This window comes from Alexandromys fortis, unplaced genomic scaffold, assembly GCF_014885135.2.
Source record: "Alexandromys fortis isolate MF-2015 unplaced genomic scaffold, M_Fortis_MF-2015_v1.1 scaffold_24, whole genome shotgun sequence".
In the NCBI taxonomy this organism is placed as follows: Eukaryota; Metazoa; Chordata; class Mammalia; order Rodentia; family Cricetidae; genus Alexandromys; species Alexandromys fortis.
Genome location: NW_026067906.1, coordinates 10,233,941 through 10,261,792, shown reverse-complemented (window position 1 = coordinate 10,261,792; position 27,852 = coordinate 10,233,941). Strand labels below are relative to the sequence as shown.

The window sequence follows — 27,852 nt, the reverse complement described above, 5'->3', positions numbered from 1 at the left end:
TTTTTTTCTATCTTTGAAATCTACAGTACTCAAATTAAACTTTCCTTGATTTGTTTGTGTTTACTACTCAGTATTTGACAGAAAATAATTTAAAATATCAAAATAATTTTCAAAAACTATTCCCTACCCAGTGTCACTTGTTTGACTCCAGAATTTCCAGCCAGCTTTGCTCTGGACCCACTGTCCTATGCATACAAATTCTCGTCTCTTTGTAAAGAGCTTTGATTAGCAGCTGATTTGTAAATGATGAAAGAACATAACTTTACCAAGATGCCATGCGTTTCCTCATTCATAGAACGATGAGGATGGTTTTCATTATCCTGAACTCAGTTATATGGATACTCTTCTGTTTATTAAGCACACCTTGTCTTTCTGTGATATCTAGTGAAGTTTTTGAATTTTAGTAGAGGGAACAAGAAGACAGACTAATTAAAATCAAACGAAACATTGTAAAATAATTTACTGGATGTTCTTCAGAAGAAGGAATAGGGGAGAGGAAATCTTTTTATTTACTAGTTTGTTTGCATACAGTTGGCAAGGACATGTCGGTTCTTACTACTGACAGCAGAGATTCTTCCTAGAGACTGATTTAAGCAATTTGAGTGGACAAGAGGCAGGAATAGTCGTAGGAGAGTAAACTAAGTGAAGTGATTTTGTACAAAGAGAACCGATTTTGAAAGTGACAAAGTATCATTTGTTAGAGTTTCCCTCTCTCTGTTCTTATGTCTATGTTGCGGAATTTCTTGCCCAGAATTCCTTGATATTATTTCCTTTTTGGAATAAATGTCTCTTTTCTTCTGCTTCTCAGTGGATATGCATGGATTGTTTGCAATTAGAAGTTATTTTTAAATATGAAATGGCTCCACTCATACCATTTGGGGAAGACGTAGATTATTTTTTGTGGCAGGGGTTTAATAAAAGTATTCTTCTTTCTGTACTTTTCTTTTAAGAGTGGGTACATTTATTTTTATTGTACAAAAATGGATTTAATTAGTTTTTTTATTAAAACTTTATTGTAAATACTTGAATCAAAAAAGTCATACACCAAAATTAACCTGACCCAAGTCTAACATCTCAGTGAACTGTGCAGTTATAATGGGCATTCTGAAGCTATAAAGCTTCATAGTTTTTAAATTGATACTTAATTTAATAAACTTTTAGTGCACCTGCTTTGGTAAGTGTAGCATTGATGGCCCTGATACAGTGGGGTTCAGTGTCACCTTGTAGACGGTTTCCTACACATTTTGAAAGATGTAATATAATACTTCAGTCATCAATACTTACTTCTATTCATACAAGCCCACTGTCTATAATTATAATTTATGTGAACTTATTATAGCAGTGTTCCTTAAGCATTTTTCAAAAACCCATAGTAGTAACATACAAAAAAAAACGGTATAATATCTTTATGTTAAAATCAAGACAATCAATACAGAAAAAAAACCCTACTGTCACATATTGCTGGAGGCATGAGCCTTAAATATGATTTATGATACCTTTGCATTGATTTCAGAGTTCTTCCTCACTGTATGGTTTAAATGAAAATTTAATGTATTCTGAATAGTTAGCAAGAATTATTTTTCTTTGTAGACTAATAAAAATTTCATAGGCCACCTTTTTGCAGCTCAGTGAGAGAGTGGTTTTTGCTCTTTTTAAAATAATCATAATTGTATAGGTCTCCACATTATACATTAAGAATTTTGTCTTCTTTGCCATTTTGAAAATAAATCATGTGTTTTCATCATTTAAACAGCTCTTACTTAGGCATACACCTAAAGATTTCATTATTAAAAGCTCACCTCTAGAATTACAGATGAGATTGCATTCCAATTCACTCTTTCCAAACTATAAAACCTCTGTAGCTTCTCTAGTAGTCATTTTTCTCTTGTTATAATAACACACCTTAGAAAAACAACCTAAAGAGGAAAGGGGTTAGTTTGGATCCCAATTAAAGGGAAATTCCAGCATAGCAGGGAAATCACACAGCTTGAGGCAGCTACTCACATAGAATCCAATACCAGGAATGAGTGATGCTTCCCAGTGCTCAGTACATTTTCTCCTTTTGACGGAGCTCAGCATCCCTGCCCAGGTATTTGTCCCACCCACAGTTAAGGTGGGACTTTCTACATAAATTAACCCAAACAAGATGATCCCTTATAGACATGCACTGAGGCTAAGTAAGTCTCCAGAGATGTACTTGGAGACCTGCCAGTCACCCCTATGACTCCAGTTGCTTTTGCAAGGTGACACTCAGCATCCCGACAAAGCATCCTTGGGGTTCAGTCTCTTTTCTTGATAAAGAAAATAAAATGGCATGTCAAAAGAATGTATAGGAAATTATATGTGTATGTACATAACACTGAACCTGCCTGGCTTGTCCTTCTTCCCTGGTATGAATCCTACAAATGGTCCTCAATATTGGAAGCTTGGTCTACATGATGAGCAAACCGTTCTTGCTCAGGCTCATGTTTCTCTGTAGTGTGGATTTACTAGAACTCTTTTTTTTTTAATTGAGAAAAGGAAAAAAAAAGTTTCCGCCTCCTCCCCCCAGCCTCCCATTTCCCTCCCCCTCCTCCCACCCTTCTCCTCCTCCTCCCACTCTTCTCCCTCTCCCTCTCCAGTCCAAAGAGCAGTCAGGGTTCCCTGCTGATTCTTTGTCCATCCTTTAAATACTGCAGTCTTCCCATTCCTGCCCAACAGTGGTCTTCAAATTACTTCTCTTTTGTCCAAATTCTAATCACCTTCTAACTTAAAATTTATTTGTCTATATTCCTTGTTCATTATCTCTAATGTCACCATTTGGAAAGTAAACATAACATCCCCCCCCCCTATTTTTGTCACTACTAGAATGCAAGCATTATCAGAGAACATTATACTCACTAGATTCTTCATAATAAATGTTTAAAGAAGCATAACAACAACTCTGTATTACTTCTCTTTCCAATTTAGTTAGGGAAATGTTATATTTATACCTCTAAAAGGACCAAAAGCCAATTATCATGGGTTCATGATAGTAAATGAGACTTGGACAGTTGATTTCAAAGAACTTGAAAAAAGAATAACTGTTGACTACACTGGGAATTCAGAGGGAAGTGGGGAATGAGTGGTTAAAGATGTAGGGTACAGATGGGCAGAAGTAATACCTTTTAATGCTTTATAGCTCACAGTGTAACTGATATGCAAATGATTAAATAGTTCAAAGTAGGTAATAGAGAAGATTTTGCATGCTCATAACACAAAAATGATTTATGTATAATGTGGTAAAAATGCCATTCACCCTAATCAAATCTTCTTGAAATGTATGCAAGCATAGAAACCTCACACTGTACTCCACAAATATACTATTACTATGTGTCAATTTAAATGCAAATGAAGGGGAAGCATTGAAAAATATTTATAGTTATAATTTTGACTTTACAATTAATTTTTTATAACTTTATCAGTTTAGTATAATATGATAATTAAAATACATTTTTGAGTTACTCTTAACATTCAGCTATGGTTGGTCTCACTATGACAATTAGAATAACCAGAGGGTATCAAGATGCATGGAAACTTTTGCTTCTGCTTTAGTGGGTATCATGCCCTCTTTATCCAGTCTATATAGATTCTAGGTTTACCTTCTTTTTCTGTGTTGTTTATGATAATCACTACTGCTGCCTGTGTCCATAGTTTATTGTCTGATTCTGCATGTGATTTCTGCACTCAGAATGTGATATAGAGATTTCCAAGATTGTTACCATCTGGAGAATTGTAAAAAATAGGCTGCATGAACGAAGTTCTTTTGCTTTGTGATGTCACTCACAGCTGAAAGCCATTCATGACTTTCTTCTGTGTTGTGTTTTGCTTAGAAGAGCCAAACAAGATAACAGATCTAGTATTTAGAGAGGACACAGCTAATTTACAATTAATAGCATAGTGAAGATATTCAGTTTTAATTAGATGCTAATAAAGATATTGATAGCATGACTAATCTGACAGAAATGCTACCCTTGGGCTGGAGAGATGGCTCTGCAGTTAAGAGCCCTGTCAGCTCTTCCAGAGGACCTCCATTCATTTCTCAACCCAGGAATTCAATGAATAATACCAAGTTAATGAATGGCTGAGTTAAATGGGGACTATCTGGTAAGATATAGTAATCACTGAGATAATAGACTACTCTAATCTAGTTCATATAAGTTGTTAAATGATAGGATATAGGAAAGATAATCTTTTGTTTACCAAAATGTAATAAATAAATAAATAAAAATAAGGTTTATTTTTTCTTAAAAATTTCTCTTAAAGAGTCCTTATTGTTGTCCAAGTACTCTGGGATTGTAACCCCTCAGAGAGACATACATAGATCTAATCTACATGGGAAGTAGAAAAAGACATTTTCTGAGTAAATCGGGAGCATGGGGACCTTGGGGGAGGGTTGAAGGGCAGGGAAGAGGCAGGGAGGGGAGCAGAGAAAAATGTAGAGCTCAATAAAAAAGAAAAGAAAAGAAACTGAATAAATGACAAGCAATTGAAAAAAAATCTCTGTTAAATATGAGCAAATGATTTCTACCCCTCCTGTCAGATAATGGTTGACTTTCACCACCTCACACATTAAATCACATGATGACATGAAACATACTTTCTAGAACTAAACTGTAAAATCCCTGAAAGTGAAGTAGAGTTGAAGAAATATGCAATTGGATGACACGAGAGGTAAAGGTGCGGTTATAACAAGTGTTCTTAAGAAGAACACAGAGGCTTATCCCCAGGTGGTCAGTTGCTATGCCCCATTTTATTTTGGAGAGCAGGTCACAGAGGCATCTACTTTCCCTGTGGCTGGAGTCGCTCTGACTGAACTCAAGGTTGATTGACAGAACCCCTGGGCATGCGCTCTGAGTTCGCAGGGAGGCCCCCTCAGAACACCATGACCCTTGCCACACACTTTGTTCTGAGTGTCCTCTTCCATTGCGGATATTTGCCTCTCAGGACTTCTCTTCCAGGAATCACCGATTTCCTTCGGGGAAATGCGCTCCAAGTCTGGGAGGCTTTTCAGCTTTTGGTCGTGGGGTTATAAATCATGAAATGTGTATAGGGAGCTTTAATTTAGGATGACAGAGAGACTGTGGTAACTGAAGCCCTCGGGATCCTGGCTTCAATTAGTTACTCTGCTCAGTTCTGTGTTGTGGTCTATCATGTGTTCTTTCTTAAGTCAAGGACTCAAGGTTTTAAGAAAATGAAAACAAGTAGGGATATTTTATGAATCTTAAGAAAACAAAAGTATGACCTTTCATCTCTAGGCACATATAAATGAAGGGAATTTTTTTTAAAGTTATTGAAAAACCAAGAAGATTGATGGTGATAATATCAGAAGCAAATCTGAACACACATGTGTGTGAGTGGATGTGTGGGAAGGGCAGGTGTGTATTGTGTGTATGTGTGCACACACACATGCATACCATGTATATGAACACATGCACAGACATGGCCAATAGGACAAGAACAACCCAAGCTGACATCAGTCAGTACCAGTGAAGTTGACTCTGGGGTAGTTCTGTCCACATCTATCTGTTCCGTAGGAATTAACATGAGAGAAAGGAAAAAATAACTTTTTTATAAATTAAATTATAGAAAATGAATTATACTAATGCAATTGCATTTTATCCCTCTGACTTTCCATTGGCTATCTTTGCAAACTTATATAATGAAAAGACATCTTTATCTCTTTTTAATTAATCTATTAATCTGTTTCCTTTGTCTTCCCCTCACAGAAAACTTGATAGAATACAGCTGCTCAGTTTTCCCTCGTCTGGTCCACATGTTTCCTTTTATTGTTTGTTTGGATTTTGTACATGTTTTTTGCTTTGTTTTCAGTGTCCACAAGATTAATAACTCTTCTGTGAATTATTTTCACATATTCCTAATATAGATTGATTTGAAAGTTTGAAACCAATGTAGTACCTGATTGTTAAATGTACATATGTCAAAAAAGTATTCAGAATTAAGAATATGACTCTTTTGGTCATCTGATTTTGAAAGTCTCTATTGCTATTTGTTTAAATTTGAGCATAAAATACCAGATAACTTTGATATTGACCAGAGCTCATTTTAAAGTCCTTTGGTTGGACCATTGCAAACCCATAAAGGCATTCTCCCATGCCAACATTTTTAATCAACATTCCTCTGCTCCTTTTGGTTCTCCAAAATCTACTTCAAAATCTCTTGCTCATTGTCAGCTCATGACTTTTACCTGTTTTCTTTGAAGTAATGAACTTAACCCTTTATTATTTCTTTATCAAATGGCATCATATGAGAAAAACGAGGAATAGCAAATATACTTTAGAAGGTATGGGGACAGTCATCCTAGGTTGTAAGGTTTTAGATTCATAAAATAACAATCATTTAAGAATGTTTCCTGGGATTCAAAAGGTATAATTTCCTTTTTATACTGACCTTTCAAAGGAACTATCAGTGTGTGTGTGTGTGTGTGTGTGTGTGTGTGTGTGTGTCTTTGAAACATGGTCTCATATAATCTAAGCAGTCTTGCACTCAAGTAATTGAGGCCCCTTGCTTCCCAGTGCTGGGATTGCAGGCATGCACTATCATTACTGACTCTATATCACTCTGTAAAGAGTAAAATGTTTATTAATCTAGAGCTATAACTCAGGAAAAGTATGTGTGATTCATCCCTTTATAAAAGTTTGCCACAGGAAATTTTAATGTCCTGTTTATATAGTTTATAATCATTTCCTTATATATTAGAAATTTGGTTTCAATTATACTTTATTTTTAGTTCGCAAATAAAGCATAACACAAAGGCTTGTTTATTTTACTGGCGTTCTTATATTTTATAAACTTATCATGTGGTAATCAGTTTTCTAGTGAACAATTTTCCCCCAAATTTCAACTTACTGATTTAAAATGGAAATTGCAACTGTCGGCAAAACTACAATAATTCTACCTGTGTGATGATTTCATCATCTTCCTATCAATAACTCAATATGGAAAAATCAAGCAGTAATCAAAGGCCTGGTGGGTGAATATAGAATCCAGTCTAGGGAGCAGACCTTTAACAACTGAAGGAATATCTCCTGTGAGATTTTAGTCACCTATCTCTATGACAAAGCCTTATCTCACAGGTTTCCTCTTTATGGGCTCACCTCCATCTTTTCACATCTTATCTTGCCCATCGCTTGTTTTTAACTGCTTTTGGGTTAACCTTTTCATATTATAAGTTGTATTTTACTTTTTGTTTTTCTTTCTTTATTTTTTATAAGTTGTATTTTACATTAGCCCTTTCTTCCCCTAAGGCCGAGAGGTATACCGTGAAAAAAGGTTGTGAAATCCAGCCATCATTTAATTATGTGAACTCACAAGTGCTGATGGTCACATATAACTTTACAATAAATTGGAAATAAAACAAAGATAAAAACTCAAAAATTATTTTATGAAACTATTTATATAACTTAGAGAAATGGATTTAAATTATTATTTTATAAATTTGATAATAAAGAGTCATTTTTATGAACAAATAGATTAATAAATAGTTTGTAAACATACTCTGTACTGACTACTGTGTGTTTTAAATCTCTGGGAATATTATTTATTCTTTTTTTCTCACTAACCTGCATAGTCTTTGTCAAATTAATTTAATTTCATGAGTTAGAAAAATATCTTAGTCCATTTAAGGTGGTTTGTATTTTTAATAGACTTTTGTGATTAGTCTCTTGGTGTATTGAGATACAGCTCTGCTGTGCAGTGAAGACTGTAGATTTAAATAAAAAAGAGGTACAGAGCAATAGAGGATTTTCTAAAAGCAGAGTATGAGGGAAAACATTGTAGAAATGTGATTTATGATGATACAGCGAGAGAAATATGAATCTAGATTCCTGATCTTCCTATATCTTGGAGTTGGATGCTTCAAAATAGCAGGAGACTCGTGCTGCAATATCTTATTCCGTGATCTCTCTCTTTAGTTACTGTCTTGAGACCGCACAGAAGCAGACTTTGCAGGTGGCCTCACTAACTGTGTGCGGAAATGTCAGGAAGTTATAACTCATGTTCATGCCACAGTTTGCTGATGGCATAAGTTATCACCGTAAGCTGTCTCAAAGGCCACGAGGATGTTATTTCAGCCACCCAGCCACTAAAACGAAACATGTGTGAGAAGCTAAGTTTCTAATTCATTCATGGTTTCATGAATTCTTAGCAAAATTTAAGCATGTGTCCATTGTATGACGGCACAAGTTCTAAAGTGCAAATATTAGCAAAAGGTCTTATGTGGATTTTGAAGGAAACTAGATTGATTGAAGATACAAAAGATATGACTGTTGAAGCCGTTTTTTCTTTCTACAAGCTGTTAGCTTATTAATTATCATTTTATAGGAGTTTTTAAAAGAGGGATCTTCTATAGTACAGGTTTTTAAATGATCTTTAAATCTTGATTCTAAGGTTCAATTATATTGAGAGTCTCGTACTTGCGTATGGCATGTTTGACTAAATCCATTCTCTACTGTCTTCAAATTTTTCTATGGCTCTTTTGCACACTTTCCCCTCCCATTCTTATGTGCTCTTTTGTATCTTAGAACCCATTGGATTCACATAAAACTGCCTTTCCTTTAAATCTATGGCCATAAGACTATTTACTGAACCATACAGCCTTTCGGGAGCCATACCCTTGAAAAGAACTAATCTTCCCTCCCTAGTAGCACCACTTATTACCATTTAAACTTATTTTAATAAATTAAATCTTTTAAGTATTTAGGCAGTATGTAATGAGTAGTCACTCAGTACCTTTTTTCATGATTCATTCATTGTCTTGTTTCATGAATTCAAATAATCTTACTATAATGAGAGGACCATAGCCCCAAAACACTTATCCCAATAGCTATGTGTGTTCTTCACTTTATAAACTTTTGACTGGATAGCTTCTGTCTTACTTATTCATGACTTTAAAGTAAATTATCCCTAAAGCATCCATGAACTTTATAACAAGAGTTATTAAATGAGTTTATGTTCTACTGTGGAAGTAAGATTTATTATACAGAGAGGATAAGATGAGAGATAGGAGAAGATAAGAGAAAGATAAGTTCAAGATAAGAGAAAATAATGAGGGCCTTGTTAAAATGCAAATGTATGGGATTGGATTTGAGATTATATATTTCTTACAAGTCCCAATTGACGCCAAGGTGATTGGTCACCTGTGTTTTATAAAAACACCAAGAGAATGAGTCAGTGTAATAGACATGAGGGTTGTAGGGGAACTTAGAAGCATGTGGTTGGTGTTAGTCTAATAAGAGGACCAGACACTGATATCTGCAATGACTGAGAGGGAAAGGGAAAATCAATCCTGAGCACACATGAGTAAATCATGAACCTATTAATAAAAAAGAATGAATAGAAGAAGTATATTGGAACTTTGGAGATGAATGAAGACGAACGGTAAGTTCGTTGTCGTGGGTAAGCGTGAACATTATGTAACTGGCCAAGTCTTTTAAATCCTTGATATGCATGTTGCAGTTTGAAGAAGTTAGTTCTAAAAGTTTAGCTGGAATCTTAGAAGTAAAGAGGTATAGGGGCCATAGTCTCTGCAGAGAAAAGGATGCTTTTAGGAGTTGAGGGACAGAGGTGTAATGAAACTAAGAGAAATAGACAAGAGCGCCAGGTACACAGGTCAGGTTGCTGTGACGGGACGGCACATGCAAACAAACAGAGAACATGGATAATACCAAGAATTTAGAAAGCAGTAAAAATGAACAAAACCCCAGAGTTGTTCAAGATAGTGACGTCACACATCTTAGCAATAGGTCTTACTTATAATCTCAGCCCTTAGGACACTGGCCACCAAGGATGATGGCTCAGAGTCCAGCTCGAGCTACATAGCATGTTCCAGGCCAGTGTGAGCTGTGTAGTGTCATCGTGCCTCAGTAAACCAAGCAGAAAAAAAGCAAGAGATAAATTGAAGATACTAAATACCAAGGAATTAAATAAAGTAAGAGGTGTTGGTACAAAGATAGTCAGCATGCAACATGTTCTTTCACAGCCAATCAGAAACACAGCCATAAAGCCAAACTGACCTTAACTGAATCATTTAATAGCACAGGAATTTCCCATTGCCTTTTCCTAATTGAATGCCTGGATTTATATTATTTCTTTAAAACTTATACATGGAAATGATGGGCTAGCCTTAGTTACCAGAAAACCCTTTGTCTCGTATCATTTTCACTAATCTTGTCTATGTTCGGTGTGGGAAGATCAATAAAGGAAAGGTGGTCCTTTTACTGGAAGATTTACAAGTTAATTTGAAATTCAAAAGAGATTTACTCACCTTGCTTGCATTTAAAAATGTATTTGGATTTATTTAATTTCTATCCGATTGCATTGAAACAGCTTATTCTTTTTCATTTATTCTATGGCATTTTTGACAGCAAAGTAAGTAGCTTGACCACTTGTCTCAGTTCATGGTCTAGTTAAAATACAAATTGTTTTGTAGACAAATACCAATGTACCAAATAATGAATGTGAGAAACATGCACTCTATTGACACAAAAAATACCTTCCATATGATAATGTGTTCACTCTACCCTAGGCTAAGGACACTCACATTCCCAACACAGGCTGGTTCAGAAGAGTGAGAAATGTCCTAGAGAACAAAACAAGACCAGAAGACAAGTTTCTCTTGCCTAAATCCTCTCTGCTTAGCAACAGAGCAAACTAATAAATTACCATAGGGTTCCAGTGACCCTTTTTGCTGATGCTAGCACCCCAGTGCTAATCTAAAGTCGTCCTGACTACTAATGACTGTTCAGGCACACCACATGTGATTGTGTAGAGGTCTAATTCCCCTGGGGAATGATTCTCCTCTCCATGAAGTTTACTTTTGCCTATCCTGGGTGTGCCAACAGACACTCAAATATATTGAGTGTTTTTTTCTAAACACTATCTCTTCAACTTTTAACAACATAGGTCCAAATTTGCATTTTTTGTGGATAAAGTGTTACTCTTCAAAGCTTGGGTTAAGTAATGCTTTCTTTTATTTCTTTGAGCAAAGTATTCAATTTAAGAAATGAATATGGTTCAGTGAATAAATTTTGTATGTTAAAAGACCCAAGTTCAGCTTCCTGATCCTACAAGGTGGCAAGAGAGAACCAATCCCAGGATTACCTGCTGATATCTGATATCATGTGCATGCTATGGCATGAATCAGCCTACACACACACACACACACACACACACACACACACACACACACACCACTATACACACTAAAATAATTTGTTGAATATAATTCAAGGATATTCAGGAATTATCAGATGTTTTAAGAATTTTTATTTTTTTTACTCTTTTGCTAGACCTTAACTCTAAGTAATTTTCAACTCTGGTACACAGCTTTCTTTAAACAAAGTTGCTATACTGTGAACTTTTTTTAAACTGCACAGTGTTAGGAGTTAATAATAATGTATGTGTCATAAACTCAGTTTTAATAAATTGCTTTTCAGAATATTTGGTATAAAAGAGCAAATTAGAGTTGACAGAACTCTCTTCTCATATGTTTCTTCTTACTATTCTGAAGAAAGGAATCTTATGAATAAAACTTTAGTCTATTTAATGTTTTCACAGTCAGATTAAGGTTAAGGTTCTATTAGATAAAATAATAGTATTAAATATCTGTAATTATAACATCTCACATTATAACTTCGAAGTCAGCAACGAGGCCCTCTTTTTGCTCCTAGAGATGGGCCGCATTTCTTCATAGGGCATTCTCATGGCATATGTGTTGCAGTACCATGATTTTCTTATGTGTATATATTTGTTTCTGTGTGTTTCAATTGCATTTCATTGACTCATAACTTTCTTGTAAGTTTGCACTTTCTTTCCATGGTCAAAGACTCCCTTTAATTCCATTTCTCTGTTTCTCCTCATACAGTCTGACAGCCAGATATGCAGCTCAGTGTAATCACAGTGGAATTGCAACCAGTCAGAAAAAACCTACTAGGTCAGTTCACGTCTCTAATCTATTGTTTGTTAGTGCTCTTCAAGTAAATGCCAGTGATATGCTGTCCTACCACTTTACCTTGTCCAAAGCAGTACACACTTCTAAGAGTACTAAGTTTTAAGTACTCGGTTCTCCCAGGTGGATATGGAGACTTTGGGATGAGGATGTTAGGTGATTGAATGGGTTTAAAGGTCTGGCTTTGACTGAGATTTAGTGATGTCCAGTTATGTGATGGGCAAAAGCTGTGTCCTAGATTTAGAGTAAGTGGGGAAAATGACCTTGAAAGCCCTTTGACCCTTTCAAGGTCTCATAATCTGAAAGTTACACAGCAAGATGTTTAACTATTTTGAACTAGGCATGTGGTACTTACTACACACTCTAAAAGCAGAATTGGGTTGGATGACTTTTGTGGGGAAACTAACTTAGGACGATAGTCTATATATAATAACAAATTTATGCTTTGATAACATATGGATTTAAAGATCAATATATATTTATGCTTTTTACAAAAAGATGATTTGTAAAGTATTTGGAGAGCTTTATTTTTGTTCATGTTACTGATAAAGGAGTAATGGTAGCTCAAGTCAGCTGGATGAAGTCAAAGCAAAAGTTTGCACCCATGAGCAGTAAGCATCTTCAGGACTCCTGTAAAGATGTGGACATACACATCCTCTAAGCACTTTGTCCTAATGGAACTTTCCTCTGTCACACACTGTCTCTCTCTCTCTCTCTCTCTCTCTCTCTCTCTCTCTCTCTCTCTCTCTCTCTCTCGTTTTTCTCCATCTAATTTCCCTTTTTACTGCTTTGATGAATGATGTGGAGGCTCTGGCTGCCAGTCAAATTAGGGTAATGGGAAGAGCAAATGTATCTTTTAATTTGTTTTAATTTGTTCATCTGAGGACTGAAGATCACTTAACTTCATCGGTCACAGTAAAGATTAAAATGCATCTTAATTGCTTTCTAGAAGTGGGTCAAGTTTCATTGCAAACAGGGCACGTTGGAGGACACACTGTTTACACATGAGTATGGAAGGAATTTCAAAGTCTATGGCTATGTTTTCAGAAATTGCTCTCATATTTATTGGGATTGGGACACTTAGCCCAATTAATTATTTGACTTCTTCCTGTGGAGAGTAATCACTGGGGCTGTAAATTCCTAGGGTCTGTGGTTATGATTTGTAGCTACAACCCCTTGTATAGCTATTTGAGAAAAAAATAAAAAGCTGAAGTCATTTGGGAAAGATTCTAATCTTGTATTTGACACAACCTCAAACTATTAGAATAGTTGCAGAGACTGTTTATTAGCCAGATGTGTTTAAACATGTTAATCACAAAAATTCAATCAAAACTTTTAAACTCTTAAGAGCCTCTAACATGAGTGCAGTTTCTGTATTTGTATTTTCCTGGTGTTCGTTGCATTTTGCAGTTCTTCTATTATAAAAAGTTTTATTTGGGGAGGAGTTGCTTTCTCAGAGTTGGTAGAACAGTAGAGATGTGCTGAAATCTCCTGTGTTAAATAGATGAACAATTTGGACATATAGCAGTTATAAAAATATATATTTTTTTTTATTTTAAAAGAAGAGTTGTGGAAAGATCCGCACTGTTTCTTAGGAAAGATTGATCCATCTTCTTTTCAAGCAGGAATTTTCAGAGCAGTACACAACCCCATCCACACGGTGGCAGCACAGGCCCACAATGCTGGCAGTATCCACATCACGTCTCAAAATTGTCAACGCTACCTGGCCATTAAGTTCTAGGTTTTCAGTCATGTGGGCTGAGTTTATGATACATATGCAAAATGCAACAGTAATGTAAACTAAAAATTAGGTACAGTTCATGAAATGATGGAGAAGTATAATTTCAAAGAAAAAAAATAGTAAAATGTAAACTGATCCAAACTGAAACTTGAAGCTAGTCTTAATGGAATAGTGTCAGGTGACCGGCCTCTACCCCGCTGCTCTGGTGATGAGATAGAGGGCATGAGTTTCCACATGACTCGTTCTTCATACACAAAAAGCACTGGGACTGCCTTCGCTCTAGGGATATTTCAACTATCATTGTATTCACAGTGGTTTTCCTCCTTCGAGGTTGGTTAGCATCCTGTTTTGCCCTATGCAATGCGGTGGGCTCATGCGAATAATCACCAAAAATATATCTCGGTCCCCTTCTTCACAAGATAGTGAAACATTTTTGTGAAGCAGCCCGGCTGTGTATAGCGTAATCGCGACCTTGGTCCTGGCATCGTGTTTTAACGTAGCTTAGAAGCTTAAGCTTAGCTAGTCAAACTATCATCGCTGTTTGCCTTTTGTTCATTGATTTATTTTTGCCTTTAAATTTCAAGGCTTAGGAAAAGCTGCATTAGCTAGAACTATGTTCCGTACCCTGAAAGGGAAATTTTAGCAACTGCAAAGAATTGAGTAATGGGCTAGCAATTCTATGAGGTTAAAGCCAGAGTTGCTCTTCTCATATAATTGAATGGTATATTTAACATAAACTTGTATTCATCTGAGCAAGGATTTTTTTATGGCTAAAGGCCACTTTGTTTTAATTTTCTTATCTTTAGAGGCATGCTTATTGAGAAGTAAACCCAGCTTTTCCTCCCAGTCTCTTATTTGGTGTCCAGCTGTTTGTCCCTTAACCCATTATTTTCTGCTAAGTAGGTCGTAGGCGATCCCGTACTGTGGGTTTCCCACCAACTCTTCCCTGCTCATACTTCCCTTCTCATTTTTTTGAAGTGTACAATAATGATGTAATTTTTTTCTCGTGCTATTTCAGGCTTCCGGGGCCCTCTAGGGTGCCAGCTGCAAGCAGCAGCAACAAGGCTTCAGGAGCCTCCAACCTGAATAGGAGAAGTCAGAGCTTCAACAGCATTGACAAAAACAAGCCTCCAAATTATGCAAACGGCAATGAGAAAGGTAAGCGCGCACCTGTCCCATCAGCCTGGTCCGAGTCTAATGTATGCCTTGTGGATTGACACAGGGATGTTGAGAGCTGAACAGTGGGGCAGCTTAGGGATGAGAATCTTATACGGTAAGTTTCCTAACCCCTGCCATCATGAATTGCAGCTTCCTCCTGGTCCTTTCTATTCTGCAGAACATTTCAAGGAAATGAGTTCATGTGTTTTAAAGTAGATTGTTAGTTATAGAGCCAAGCATAAAATCTGTTTCACAAAAGAGTTGGTTACCCCAGATGTATATACATAGAGTTTTCTTACGCCTTTCGTCCTTTATGAAAATTTATCCTGAAATCAAGAAGCTAACAAACTTATTTGAATTCCTGTGTCAGTTAATCCTTATGTCACTGACAAAATGCGGACAGTAATTAAGGTGGATGTATTAAAAGCTGAGATGCAGTGAATAGGTTGTGGGAGTATATACCTGGAATTCCTGTACTCAGGAGACTTAGGTAAGAAGGTTACTGCAAATTTGAGGCCAATGTGGGCTATGTAGTAAGTCCCCAAATAGGCAAGATAACAGCACATGTGAGCATTTCAAAAAAAAGTAGGAACAATAGTCGATATATGTTTGTGATGAGCGTTCGTCTTTGAACGATTTATTTATTTTATTTTATTGCTTTGTTATTTTGCCTGCATGTAAATCTGTGTGAGGGTATCAAATCCTCTGGAATTGGAGTTACATACAGTTGAGAGTTGCTATGTGGATGCTAAGAGTTGAACCTGGGTCCTCTGGAAGAGCAGCCAGTGTTCTTAACCACTGAATCATATATCCATCCACTAGTGTCTATCTTTGAAAGCAGAAGAAGTGGAAAACATTATGATGTCATCTTTTCCAAAGAATTAAATTCCCAAATCTATATTCTTAAAATATTACTTACAAGAAACATAAAATCACAGAATGAATGGGTAAAAAAAGACGCAAATTTATATGTGAATAGTAGATTATAAATGCTCTACATGCCACACAGTTCTCTATGATATGCAAGGTGTGTATTTTTAAAGGTGCTGACTTGGAACCTGCCCCATTTGGAACAGGGCTCAATAGAATGGATGTACATCTATGCCTGAATCCTAAGGGAAATCAAAAAGCCATGCTTTGCAAATACTGTGACTGTTAGAACACTATTTCCACATCAGTGAAATGTCCTATTTCTCTTTGTTGTTCCCTACCCAGTGCAGGGTAGTCTATGAAATTAAGAAGTGATTCATATGTTTAGTTAGGAGAACTATGGAAAGCTGAGTATGAATGGCTAAACCAAGCATGGACTATTCTGTACAGGTTAGATAATTACCACGTGTGTCAATAGGGAATTAGGCAGCATTCTCTTGCTCAGACATAAATTGACAGGTTCAACCTTGAACGAGAAACTGTTTTGTGAGGATCTTTCCTTTAGACTGAAGCAAATTTTGGAGTGTTGTAATCCCTGGATAGCAAAGCAGTGTGTCTTAATGCCTGAAATGCCTCCCACTTTGGACCCGAGTGGAGGGAAGGGGAGAGGAAATACTGTATACATTTTGAAGTCTGAAGCTTTAAAATTACGAATAAAGTCTCCTTTTGTCAGCAAGTGATTGAGTATTTACTGATTCATAATGACGAGGTACATTTAAAGTTTTAATAAAAAAAAGTTATTGCTGGCATAATTGTGAGTGCCACTGGCTGTCATAATATTCTAAAATCAACTGGCTTTTCACCTTCCTGGTTGGCAGCTTTATCCGTACATGATTCCAATGAACATTTTAAAACAAGAAAAAAAAAAACATTCTCTTCAGTCGTCAAAAAAAGAGTTTCAATTATTTCTTATAATGTCTAATACCACACATACGCCTACTTTTCAAGCCCAAGTTTGGTTTCTCTTCTTTTATAGGCTCAGTGATTTTGAGCATTCTATTTTTCCTTTCATTTAAATAAAAATATACCTTTGAGCCTTTTACTTTCCTTGGGAAGACAGCAAATGGGAAATGGGCATTTCTGGTTGGAAATAAACACTCCCCTCATTGTGTGACTTTAGAAAGCGTTCTATAATTTCAAATTCTACAAGTATATGCTATATAATTTCTAGAGGAGGCTAACAAACTTGCAAACAGAGGTGAGTTGAACGAACTACCACTACTTATTTGAAATTCTCATGCTGCCATATGCACATATATTTTTGTATGTGTGTATATACATATATATTGCTCCATATATATTATATTAGTTTCTACACATACATATCTGATACTAGAAGAGAGATTTAGAAGTGATCTAAATATTTTGATAAGGTGATGAAATGAAGTGTCTATATTTGCTTTTTCAAAGTCTTTATTTCTGGTATCTCAAAGTATAACTCCAAAGATGGATAAGCACCCAGATTCTCCCAAAGATGCTCAGCTTCTCATGGATGTCTAGAAATTTAACATTGTATATAGCAATATTTCGAATTACCACAAGATGGAGACAGATACAATGCAATATGTGGTCTTGAGCACTTACCAGAAGAAGCAAAAGGTGTAAAGACATAGTGAATTAACATTTAGCGCTTTAAATAAAGCTACCTGAAATTTTCATAATATTTTGAAGAGTTTGTCACTTATGCCCTTTGGGTTAAGGAGTTACAGGAGAGGGATGTGTAATTGATAATCCGGATAATGAGGAAAATGAAAGCTGTACTATAAAGATCCTTTTTACAGATTTGTAGACTTTTGTCACACATATGTGGGCATTAAGTGTCAATAAACTGCCAATAAGTTTAGATAAACTTACATGATAGAGAACAGTTTTACATGTACGATGCACTTGCTGTTAGAATTATTTGAGTCATTGGATGCAGAGCCATTTCAGTTGTAATATTCCACTGAGACAAATTATAACCCACTCTGTGTCCAAGTAAGTACTACAAGCTTTAATTTGAGGCATCCAAGGCAATCTCGGCTTCTACTTCACAACTTCACTCAATGACCTCGCTGGTTCGTAGAGACACCCCTTACACATGCCTGACCTCAGCATCTTTCCTTAGTTTCAGAGGACTGTTATATAACCCCTTTTTTCTGTCCTGGACTCTAAAGCCAGAACCATGTGGCTGAAGCTGATGAGTTCTACTGCTTTCTGGGGTTGGAACATGTCCACCTCACTCAATTACATCTTTACCAGCTTTCTGTTTTCAAAAGTTTCCTCTACTGCCTAAGCTTGGCTGTCCTGAAGCTGTATACTAGGCTGACCTTGCACTCAGAGATCTTTCAGTTATATCTTCCCCAGCTTCCTGTTGTTGTTGGTTACCTTCACTGCCTAAGTTTGGTTGTTTCAGAATTTGCTCTGTAGACCAGGCTGGCTTCAAACTTAGAGATCCACCAGCCTCTGCCTCTGGAGTGTTGAGATTAAAGGTGTGCACCACCATACACAACTCTAAGCTTTTCTTTAATTCCTTTTTACAAGTTGGAACCTTAGCTGGGTGGATTGTGCCCTGAGGTCACCACCTCCTTTATTCCAGTTTTTAATCTGTTTATCTCCTTGAACAAAGAACTTAGTTTCATTTGTTTTTTCGAGACAGGGTTTCTCTGTGGTTTTGGAGCCTGTCCTGGAACTAGCTCTTGTAGACCAAGCTGGTCTCGAACTCACAGAGATCCGTCTGCCTCTGCCTCCCGAGTGCTGGGATTAAAGGCGTGCGCCATCACCTCCCGGCCCATGGCAACTCTTATAAAGGTTTTTGGAAGTTATTTGAGTCACTGGGCATAGCTTGAAAGCATTTGAGATTTCAAAGTCTACCTCCACAGTGATACATTTTCTCCAACTAGGCCGCACTTACTCCAACAATGCCATACTTCCTAATAGTGTCACTCCCTATGAACTTATGGGGACCAATTACGTTCAAATTGCCACTTCTTCTATTTCTTTTTCAGAAAAAAAGCAAGCCTTCAAGAAACAACAGACAAATAGGGCAATCAAAAATAAATTTAAAGTAACTCATCAGAGGTAGCTTGAGAGGCTGGATTTATTTTATTATTCTATGAATTCTTGAGAAGATCTATTTTTAGGACCAAGTGTATATAGTTCAGTAATAGAGCCTGGAATGGCTGGAACTTATGGTTGCCTCCCAGTTCTTCAAGCTTACAGTATCTGAGAGAGAGAGAGAGAGAGAGAGAGAGAGAGAGAGAGAGAGAGAGAGAGAGAGAGAGGTTTTGTCTGAAGAATTAAACAAATTAAAAATTCAGAACTCTCTAAAATTTGTAAATTGCAAAAAAGGTTTATGTATGTATAAGAACAGTTTTATTTCCATACTGAAGAAAACCAAGCTGTTTTAAGCACAGCAGTGTTAGTTGGTATGATTGGGGCTAGAAGGATACAGGGTGATTTCCATAAACTGTGACATCGAATGGAATCCCCAGAGACGCATCAACCTCACTTCAATACCTAGTACCATCTCAATACTAAGCATCTCCCCAAAACAGGTGTGCTCATTTTAGCAGACGAATTAAAATATAAGTGCACATTGTCATACATCATTTCTTGTAAAGACAGCTGTGATAGAAATGTTAGTGGAGAGTGGAATACCATCTCACTGTTCCGTGGAAGTGGGAGGTAGGAACAAATTTCTCAGAATACGTCGAGAAATTAAAAGAGCATCTTTTGTTAGGCTTTGCAGACTCACCTTCACTTCTTCCTCCTCATCACCAGCCATTCAAAAGCTGACAATGAAGAATGCAGGCGATCCTCGCATTTATCAGAGCCCTCTGAAAGAGCGCTCTTGGCAGATGTGTCCTCTGGGGAAAAAAAAAAAAGATCATACCTCATGACTAGGAAGCTTGAGAAAGCCATGCTGTGACTCATTTGGGAACACATTTTGTGTGTTTCAAGAAATGTTAATAGATTAGTTTTGTTTTACAAAGTACGTGCAATGTGTTTGAAAGGGAATACTAAACATCTCAGTTATTGTAAATGTAAATTTCCCTGTTTCATTTGTGACCCAGTTGTGAGCTACATTTTAGAGTTCTGAGTTACTAAACTTGGCTTCCCTGACACAGTTCCTTAGAGATGTGTTTTTCCATGTTGCTAAGGAACGTGCCTCAGTACCCTGGGGAACACTACTACCATCTCACTGTTTCTCTCAAATGGTTCTTACACTGAGCATGTACCATTATGGAAGAGAACAGTATCAAGCACTATCTAATATGAGCCTTTTTTTTTCTTTTATTTATCCCCAACCTGGAACTAGCAGAATTGATGCCAAAGATCTAGCAACATTTTGACTCATTGTTGTAAGCCATTACATTTCATGTGAGTTTTGTATTGCCTACTGAATTTCAGATACTTACTGTTAGCTAAGCATAAGATATTCTATTCTTCAACACATGTTTTCTGGCTCTTTTGTTCCATAATTCTTTTTAAATATCTGTAGGGAACTAAAGTGCTGTTCTTTTTTTTTCTCTTAGATAATATGTATGTTTAAAGATTTATTTATTTGTATTGTATATGTGTGTGTGTTTGCCTACATGTATGTATACACATCACATGCATGCCTTGTTCCTATGGAAGTCAGAAGGTGTTGGAAATCCTGGAACTGGAATTATAGATAACTATGAGCAATCACTGATTCAGGAAACCTAACATGGGTCCTTTACAAGACCAGCCTCACTGTATATGTTTATTATTTTTAATTACTGATAATTTTATTGTGCTTTCCATGACTCTTTGTTTATCCTGATATAAGGTAGCAATACCATAATTTCTGAAATCTAAGAAGTTTTCAACTCTTAGCCAACACTCAGTACAAACAAGGTACTATCACTAAGTAATATTCTTGAAATATGTTGCTGGTTTCTATGTGTATAGTGAGGGACTTTGTTTATTACTGAAGATAATAAAAGCTGGTTCATGAATAGAAGCAGTCCCAAATATCACACCCTTTCCCAAAGCAGCTCCCTGACTTTGCAAACAGTATAGGAAAGCATATGCGGAGAGGACATTGTCTCTGCAATAGCATCCTAGGTTTTTGTTGAGTCATTATAAAATTGATGACTGGAACATTTCACAAGCAATTGCCTTCTCAAGGTTACTTGCTGTGACACAAGAGAGGCAAGAGAAGACATTTGCATCTGAGCCATCCTTTATGACCTTTCACATTCTTCAAAGGTGTTTCGGTATGTTATGGAGAAACAGATTGGTATTTCATATACTGATTATTTCTAATTTTATTACAACCTCTAACTCTTTTTGCTTCTTTCCTTCCACAAGAATTATTGTGCTTAGAATGTCCTGTATCCAAGGCTATCGGTATTATCCAATTCCCCACCTGCTCTGCAGAGAACACTTTTCAAAGAATGTTGATACTGTCATTGTCACTATTACTTTATATATTTCTTAGTTAAAGGTTATTTTCTGTGAGTTTGCATCTGTTTCCATTAGTTACTGGATTAAGAATATCTAGTGACAATTGGGGTTACCGAGGATGGTCAGTTTAGGCTACCTATCCAATGTTGCTAGGAATCTTAGCTGGCCTCATCGTTTGTAGATCTGTGGGAGTTTCCATTGTACCGGCTTCCTTTCTGACCCCAAAATGTGCCCATATGAAAACATCACTTTCAGTTCTCTCCCCCTCTTTCCACCTTCCAAACTGATCCCTCCTGTTCCCATTCTTGTCCCCCCCCCACACACACACACACACAAGCTTCCCAAGAAATCTCTTATCCTTGTGTTTTCCACGGAACTCTATGCATTCCACTTTGGGCCCTGCTTGTTACTCAGCCTGTCTGGGACTGTGAACTGTAGCCTGGTCATTGTTATTTCAGCTAATGTCCACTTACTAGTACAGACCATGTTTGTCTTTCTGGGTCTGGGTTACCTCACTCAGGATGATTTTTTTTCTAGTTCCATATATTTGTCTTCACATTTCATGATGTTAGTGCTTTTAATGGTTGAATAATATTCCATTGTGTAAATGGACCACATTTTCTTTATCTGTTCTTTGGTTGAGGGGCATCTAGGTTGTTTCCAGGTTCTGGCTATTATGAATAATGCTGTTCTCAACATAGTTGAACAAATGTTCTTGCGGTATGATTAAACATCTTTTGAGTATATACCCAAAAGCAGTATAGTGGAGATTTGAGGTAGATTGATTCCCAATTTTCTGAAAAAATGCCATATTGATTTCCAAAGTGACTGTACAATTTTGCACTCCTACCAGCAGTGGAGGAGTGTTCCCTTTGCTCCACATCCCCTCCAGCATGAGTTGTCATTTGTGTTATTGATCTTAGCTATTCTGATAGATTTAAGACAGAATCTCATAGTCTTGATTTGCATTTCCATCATGGGTAAGGATTTTGAACATTTCTTTAAGTGTATCTCAGCCATTTGAGAGTCTTCTGTTGAGAATTCTCTGTTTAGCTCTATACTCCATTTTTAATTGGATTATTTGGTATTTTGATGTTTAATTTCTTTAGTATTTATATATTTTGGAGATCAGCCAGCTATTAGATGTGGGGATGGTGAAAATCTTTTCCCATCTATAAGCTGACATTTTGTCTTATTGATAGTGTCCTAGCTTTTCAGTTTCATGAGATCCCATTTATTAATTCTTGATCTCGTTTCTCTTCTACTGGTGTTCTATTCAAGAAGTGGTCTCCTGCGCCATCTCAAGGCTATTTCCTACTTTCTCTTCTGTAACATTCAGTGTAACTGGATTTATATGTTGAGGTCCAAGATCCACGTGGACTTGAATTTTGTGTAGGGTTATAGATATGGATCTATTTGCATTCTCTACATGTCAACATCCAGTTATGTCAGGACCATTTGTTGAAGTTGATTTTTTTTTCCTACTGTATAATTTTGGCTTTTTGTTTTGTCCAAAATCAGGTGTTCACAGGTGTGTGGATTCATGATGGGGTCTTCAGTTTTGTTCCACTGATCCACCAAGCATAGGGAATCCTGTTGAAGAGAGAGAGGAAGAACTATACCCGCCAAAGAGTGGGGTCAAGGTCATCACAAGGGAACCCACAGAAACAACTAACCTAGGCTCATAGAAACTCAAAGAATCTGAGTCCACAGCTAGGGAGCCTGCAAGGGACCAACCTAGGCCCTCTGTATGTTACAGTTGTGTAGTTTATTCTACTGGTCTACTTGTGGGACTCCTAGCAGTGTGAGCATGGCCTGTCCCTAACACTTTGGCTGATTTTGGCCACTTATCCCCTTAATACAAAGGGAGGAACTTAGTACTGTCTTAACTTGATATAGCATGTTGTGTTGACACCCATTGGAGGTCTGCCTCTTTCTGAACAGAAACAGAGCAAAAGTGAATTGGGGGGTGGGATTGTGTGGCAGTAAAGGAGGGGAGAGAATGGGAGTAGAAGAGAAAGGGGAAACTGGGCTCGGGATGTAAAATAAATGAATAAACTTTTAAAAAGTTAGTTTTCTTCTATCTAAGATACTGTGCATTGAAAAATAGATGTACAAATTCAGGATGTTTTCTGTGTGGCTTATGAAGCTGGTAACACTGTCAGCTATTGTATCTAAGCTCTAAAGCCCTAAAGTTTATCGATGGCCCCATTCCTCATTTTCCTGAGTCTGTTGCAGTCACCATATTTACCTCAGTGTATTCACTTTAGGAGTAGATTGGAATTGCACCTGAACTGTTGACAGTGTCGCTTGCCAGGTAAGGAAGCCAAACATTGATGGAGGAAGTTTAGGCGTATTTGTAAGCCTGAATGAAGAGATATATTTTTACATTAGCTCTGAGGAGTATGTGTGAGCAGGCTGTCAAAGGAAATAGAGTAGTGCACAGGGCAGAGTCTTTTATGTTATTCATATTTAAATTCTGCTCAGTGAGGAAGAAGACAAACAGAATTCAGATACCTATTTAGCTTCTCCATGGTAAGAAATACTGTCAGAATTTAAATCCTCCAAGTATTGGAGTCAGATAAATCTGGTTCAATGTGTTGGAGTTTTCTAAGTCTTGCTATGTGTATGATTGGGTACAAGTTGCTTTCTCTCATGAAGCTCTCATTTTCTTATTTCTGGCAAAAGAACGCTTGTGTGTATGGGTGGTTATTATGAGATTTAATATGATACTGTGGACAAAAATCTCACAGCATGCTTTGAACAATTCATTGAGAGCCCCTTGTTAGTGGTTATGGTAGAGTTGGTTGGTATCTAGATGGAAGAAGAGGAAGATTAATAGAAAATTGTTATTTGGAGACCAGAGATAACAGGTTATCACAATAAACAAAGAAAGGCCATAAAGATGCAAGGCACAGTCACACTGTTTAAATACCTTTACATTTGCAGATGAGGCATCTGCTCTTTTCTTTCTATAAAAAGATTAATTTTGAGTGATAAACAGACTTAATCAACCTTTAGAACCATGTTATTGGGTATAGGATGCTTAATAGTAAAGATGTGACTGACAGATCCTAAGGTTTCCACTTTACCCATTCTGTAGAAGGTACTGATGCTTGTTATGCCCAGATCACAAAGTCCCCCCTCAAACCAACTGGAGACTGAGTCTTGTATGTAAAAGCAAAGAGCCTTTATTCTTACACAAGTTTACGAACTTGGTCTCCCTGAGTGTCCAATGTATTGGAGTGATTAGAGAGACTCGAGCTCAGTTAGAGTTGGGTTTTTATTGTAGCAAAGGTGGGGGTGAAGGATTTCTAAGGTTTAGGACCCCTGATTGGCTGACATTTGTCTAGGAGTGTCCTGGTGAAAAAAAAAAAAAACGATGGGTGTGCGCCGGCAGGTGATCCTATCTACAATGGTTGGAACGTTAAGAATTTTCTTTGGATGGTCTGTTCCTGGGTGGAGCCTGGGAAGTCTCAGTTTATTGTCTTTCTTGGAACCAGGTCTTGCCTTAGGGAAAACTACTGAGACCCAGGCCTCTATTGAACTTGTCTTGGCTGGGTCCCACCATGCTGCCATTTCAGCTGTTGTTGCTATACACTCCGTCATGAGGAGTCCGGGGAACTCTCTTCATCCGGACATCTTTCTGACACTGAGAGACCTGACACTGTGGTTTGTCCTGTTAAAGAAATCTGGGGTTTCTTATTGCTGCTATAAAAAGACAGACTGGAGATAGATTTAGAGGCAGGCATGGAAATCAGTCTTAGACAAATGTTCTCAGCTGAAGCTGATGTTACAGTTGTTGCTATGACCTTTGGTGTGTTGTATGTGAGTGCCATAACATCGAGTCCCACATGTCTTATTCTGGGTGTAGCCATGATACCTTCCTCTGCTGTACTTAAACTTTTGTGGTCTATGGAGTTAACACCCTCAGCTTGTTTTCTAAGAAAGGAGCATCATTACTTTTCTTGTCTACCACTGACAGACATTTCAACAGCATCCTGCCTCATTCCTTCCCACCATTCTTATCCTTGCCACAGTGCCTGATTCTCTCAGTCAGAATGTTTTTGATTTGTTAATGAAGTTGCAAATAGATAGTAGACTGGACCGATTTTGTGCCTAAAATGAGGAGAAAAGAGCCTTTAGACATCTTCATATGCTTGATTATTCCTTAGTGATTCATCACCACAAACTGCTCAATGCCCTGATGAGCTCAGACCTAAACAAGGTTCTCAAACATCAAAGAACCAAAAATATGAGTACTGCGTAATTATGGAACATTTATTAATTTAGCCAACATGGATGATATAATACTAGGAAACAAGGTCAAAGAATGAATTCAGCCCTGTCTACTCCAAACATAGCTTGTGCCCGGTAGCAATTACAGTATCTGGTAGCTTGTTAGATTTGTAGACTATTAGAATTGGAAGAACTGCTGAATCATAGCAGTAAGATCATAGCATATCACATGTAGTAAGATCCCCAGATAGCACATGATCACATTAAACTATACAATCCCCTGTGCTCCAAATACCAAGCATTCAAAGAAATCCAATTGCAGAGTCACACAGTGCAGGAACTCTTGTTTGGTGCAAACTGTTGAAGGAGTTACTTAGACTCACTGAGTTTAATGAGCTTGAAACATAAGCCCTTCCCACCTCAAAGGGTTGTTGTGAAATGGTGAAGTTAAGGAATCTTCAGTAGGCTTATATATGGAATGGTTATGTTAGCAATGTTAACATTATTTTCCTTGTCGAATGGGCAAATACACTAATCGATTTTGATGCCAATGTGAAGAGTTTGGTGAAGTAATGGCCCTCTGAATTGTATTCTCAGTAAAACATGGTTAAATTTTGTGTGACTGCATTTTTTACAAACCTATGTCCTCACATATGTATATAAATCTTTATAGGTGGAAAATGTGTATACTTCCTTAAAGACATTTCATGAATACTCTCTTGCCTTCAGCAGTTATATCCCCACCCCAATGTCATCTGTCCTGCCTTTATTAGGCAGCTCTGCATGATCTCAGGCAACTCTCATCATTTGTACCACATCTTCCTTATATCCTGTTCTTCTGATGTCTAAAATATGTCAGCATCCAGTGACATTCATTGTACAGCTCTTTTCTTTATTCTAACAGGATTATACAATGTAGGCTTGCCTTCAATCCAGAAGCCACTCAGTAAATACTAACAGATGATATGATTAGACTAGGTTCTTTAGATAGAAGTAATTAAATCAAATTGATTAATATTCCCAGAAAGAGCAGAATAGTATGACAGTAATTTCTTAAAATCGGTAAACATGTAAATGTATGCTGAGAATCAGGTACTGGAGGGGCCCTGGGGGATCTGATAATAGATACCCACATCTCAGTATCATCATAAAGAAAAGGAGAAATAGATTTTGACGTTTGGGAGATGTCTCAGTATCTATAAGCACACACCACACAGTTCCTTAGACCCTAATTTAGATTTCAGAATCCATGTAGAGAGTGCATTGCAAAAGCCCACATTTGTGGCATTTCTACAGCTAGAAAAAAAGAAGGAAGGGAGGCAGAGACAGGAAAGCCACATAGAAGTCACAGCCTGGCTAGCCTAGAGGACACCATGGAGAAGTAGAAACACTAGAAAGATTCTGTCTCAGAATAAATTAAAAGATGAGAGAGCAACTCCAATAGATACCTGTGCGTGTGTATGTGTGCGCATGTGCGCACACACACACACATGCACAAAGATTAAAATAATAGAGATATATCCTTAAATTGTTTGCCCTAATCAGTGCAGACTTGTTCAATCTTACTACCACAGAAAGACAGACAGATAGACACACACACGTGCACACTCATACACACACACAAAGATTAAAATAATAGAGATGTATCCTTAAGTTATTTGCTCTAATCAATGCAGGCTTAACATACACAAGGTCCTGTTTTCAGTCCTAGTACCACAGACATAGAGACAGACAGACAGGCAGACAGACACACAAACACATACACACCACAAAATATAATTTTAGTGGTAATTTTTGTTAATAAATACAGTTAATTAAAAGGCTACATCATCATTTATATGTAGCCATATAACAAGTAGCTAATCTCCTTATAACTTTAAAAATTCTCCATTTCATAGGCAATGTAGAATATTCACTTATTAGATTGAGCTGTAGTGGTTGGATAACAAAGAGTTTCATAAAGGAGGGATGTTGTTTTATTTATCTTCAAATATATAAATACGCAGAACTAATAAATTCCATTTGGTAAGAGTAATTGGAGTATGCGAAACTGATACTTTCCAAACAAAGAAAATTGTATCACAGAAGTAATTAAATATGCATAATATGTTGCTTTTCAGTTCAGAATAAATATGTGTCTATAGTTAAGAAATAAGGGGTCCTGGAGAGATGGCTAAGTTGCCCAGAGTATATAGTATAACACTTTTGAGAAGACATGGTTCACAACCACCTGCAACTTCAGATCCAAGGAATCTGGTACCCTCTTCCGGCCTCTGCCTATACCTGCATTCACATGGAAGTACGCATGTACATGCTCCCCCAACACACACATACACACAGAGATACCTATATTTTTTTAAGGAAGAAAAAAAAAAGTAAACGT

General features: G+C 37.0%; 1 protein-coding gene across 5 annotated transcripts in view; it reads left to right on the top strand.

Annotated features, from left to right (window-relative positions):
* Positions 1–27,852, top strand: part of Nav3 (neuron navigator 3) — a 694,335-nt gene that overhangs the window by 513,762 nt on the left and 152,721 nt on the right. For 3 of the 5 annotated variants that reach the window (XM_050135526.1, XM_050135523.1, XM_050135524.1), the window contains 2 exons: positions 11,903–11,971; positions 14,746–14,885. In XM_050135526.1, the coding sequence (XP_049991483.1) occupies positions 11,903–11,971; positions 14,746–14,885 (209 nt within the window). The remainder of the gene's footprint in view (positions 1–11,902; positions 11,972–14,745; positions 14,886–27,852) is intronic. The other 2 variants (XM_050135525.1, XM_050135527.1) reach the window with 1 other exon arrangement.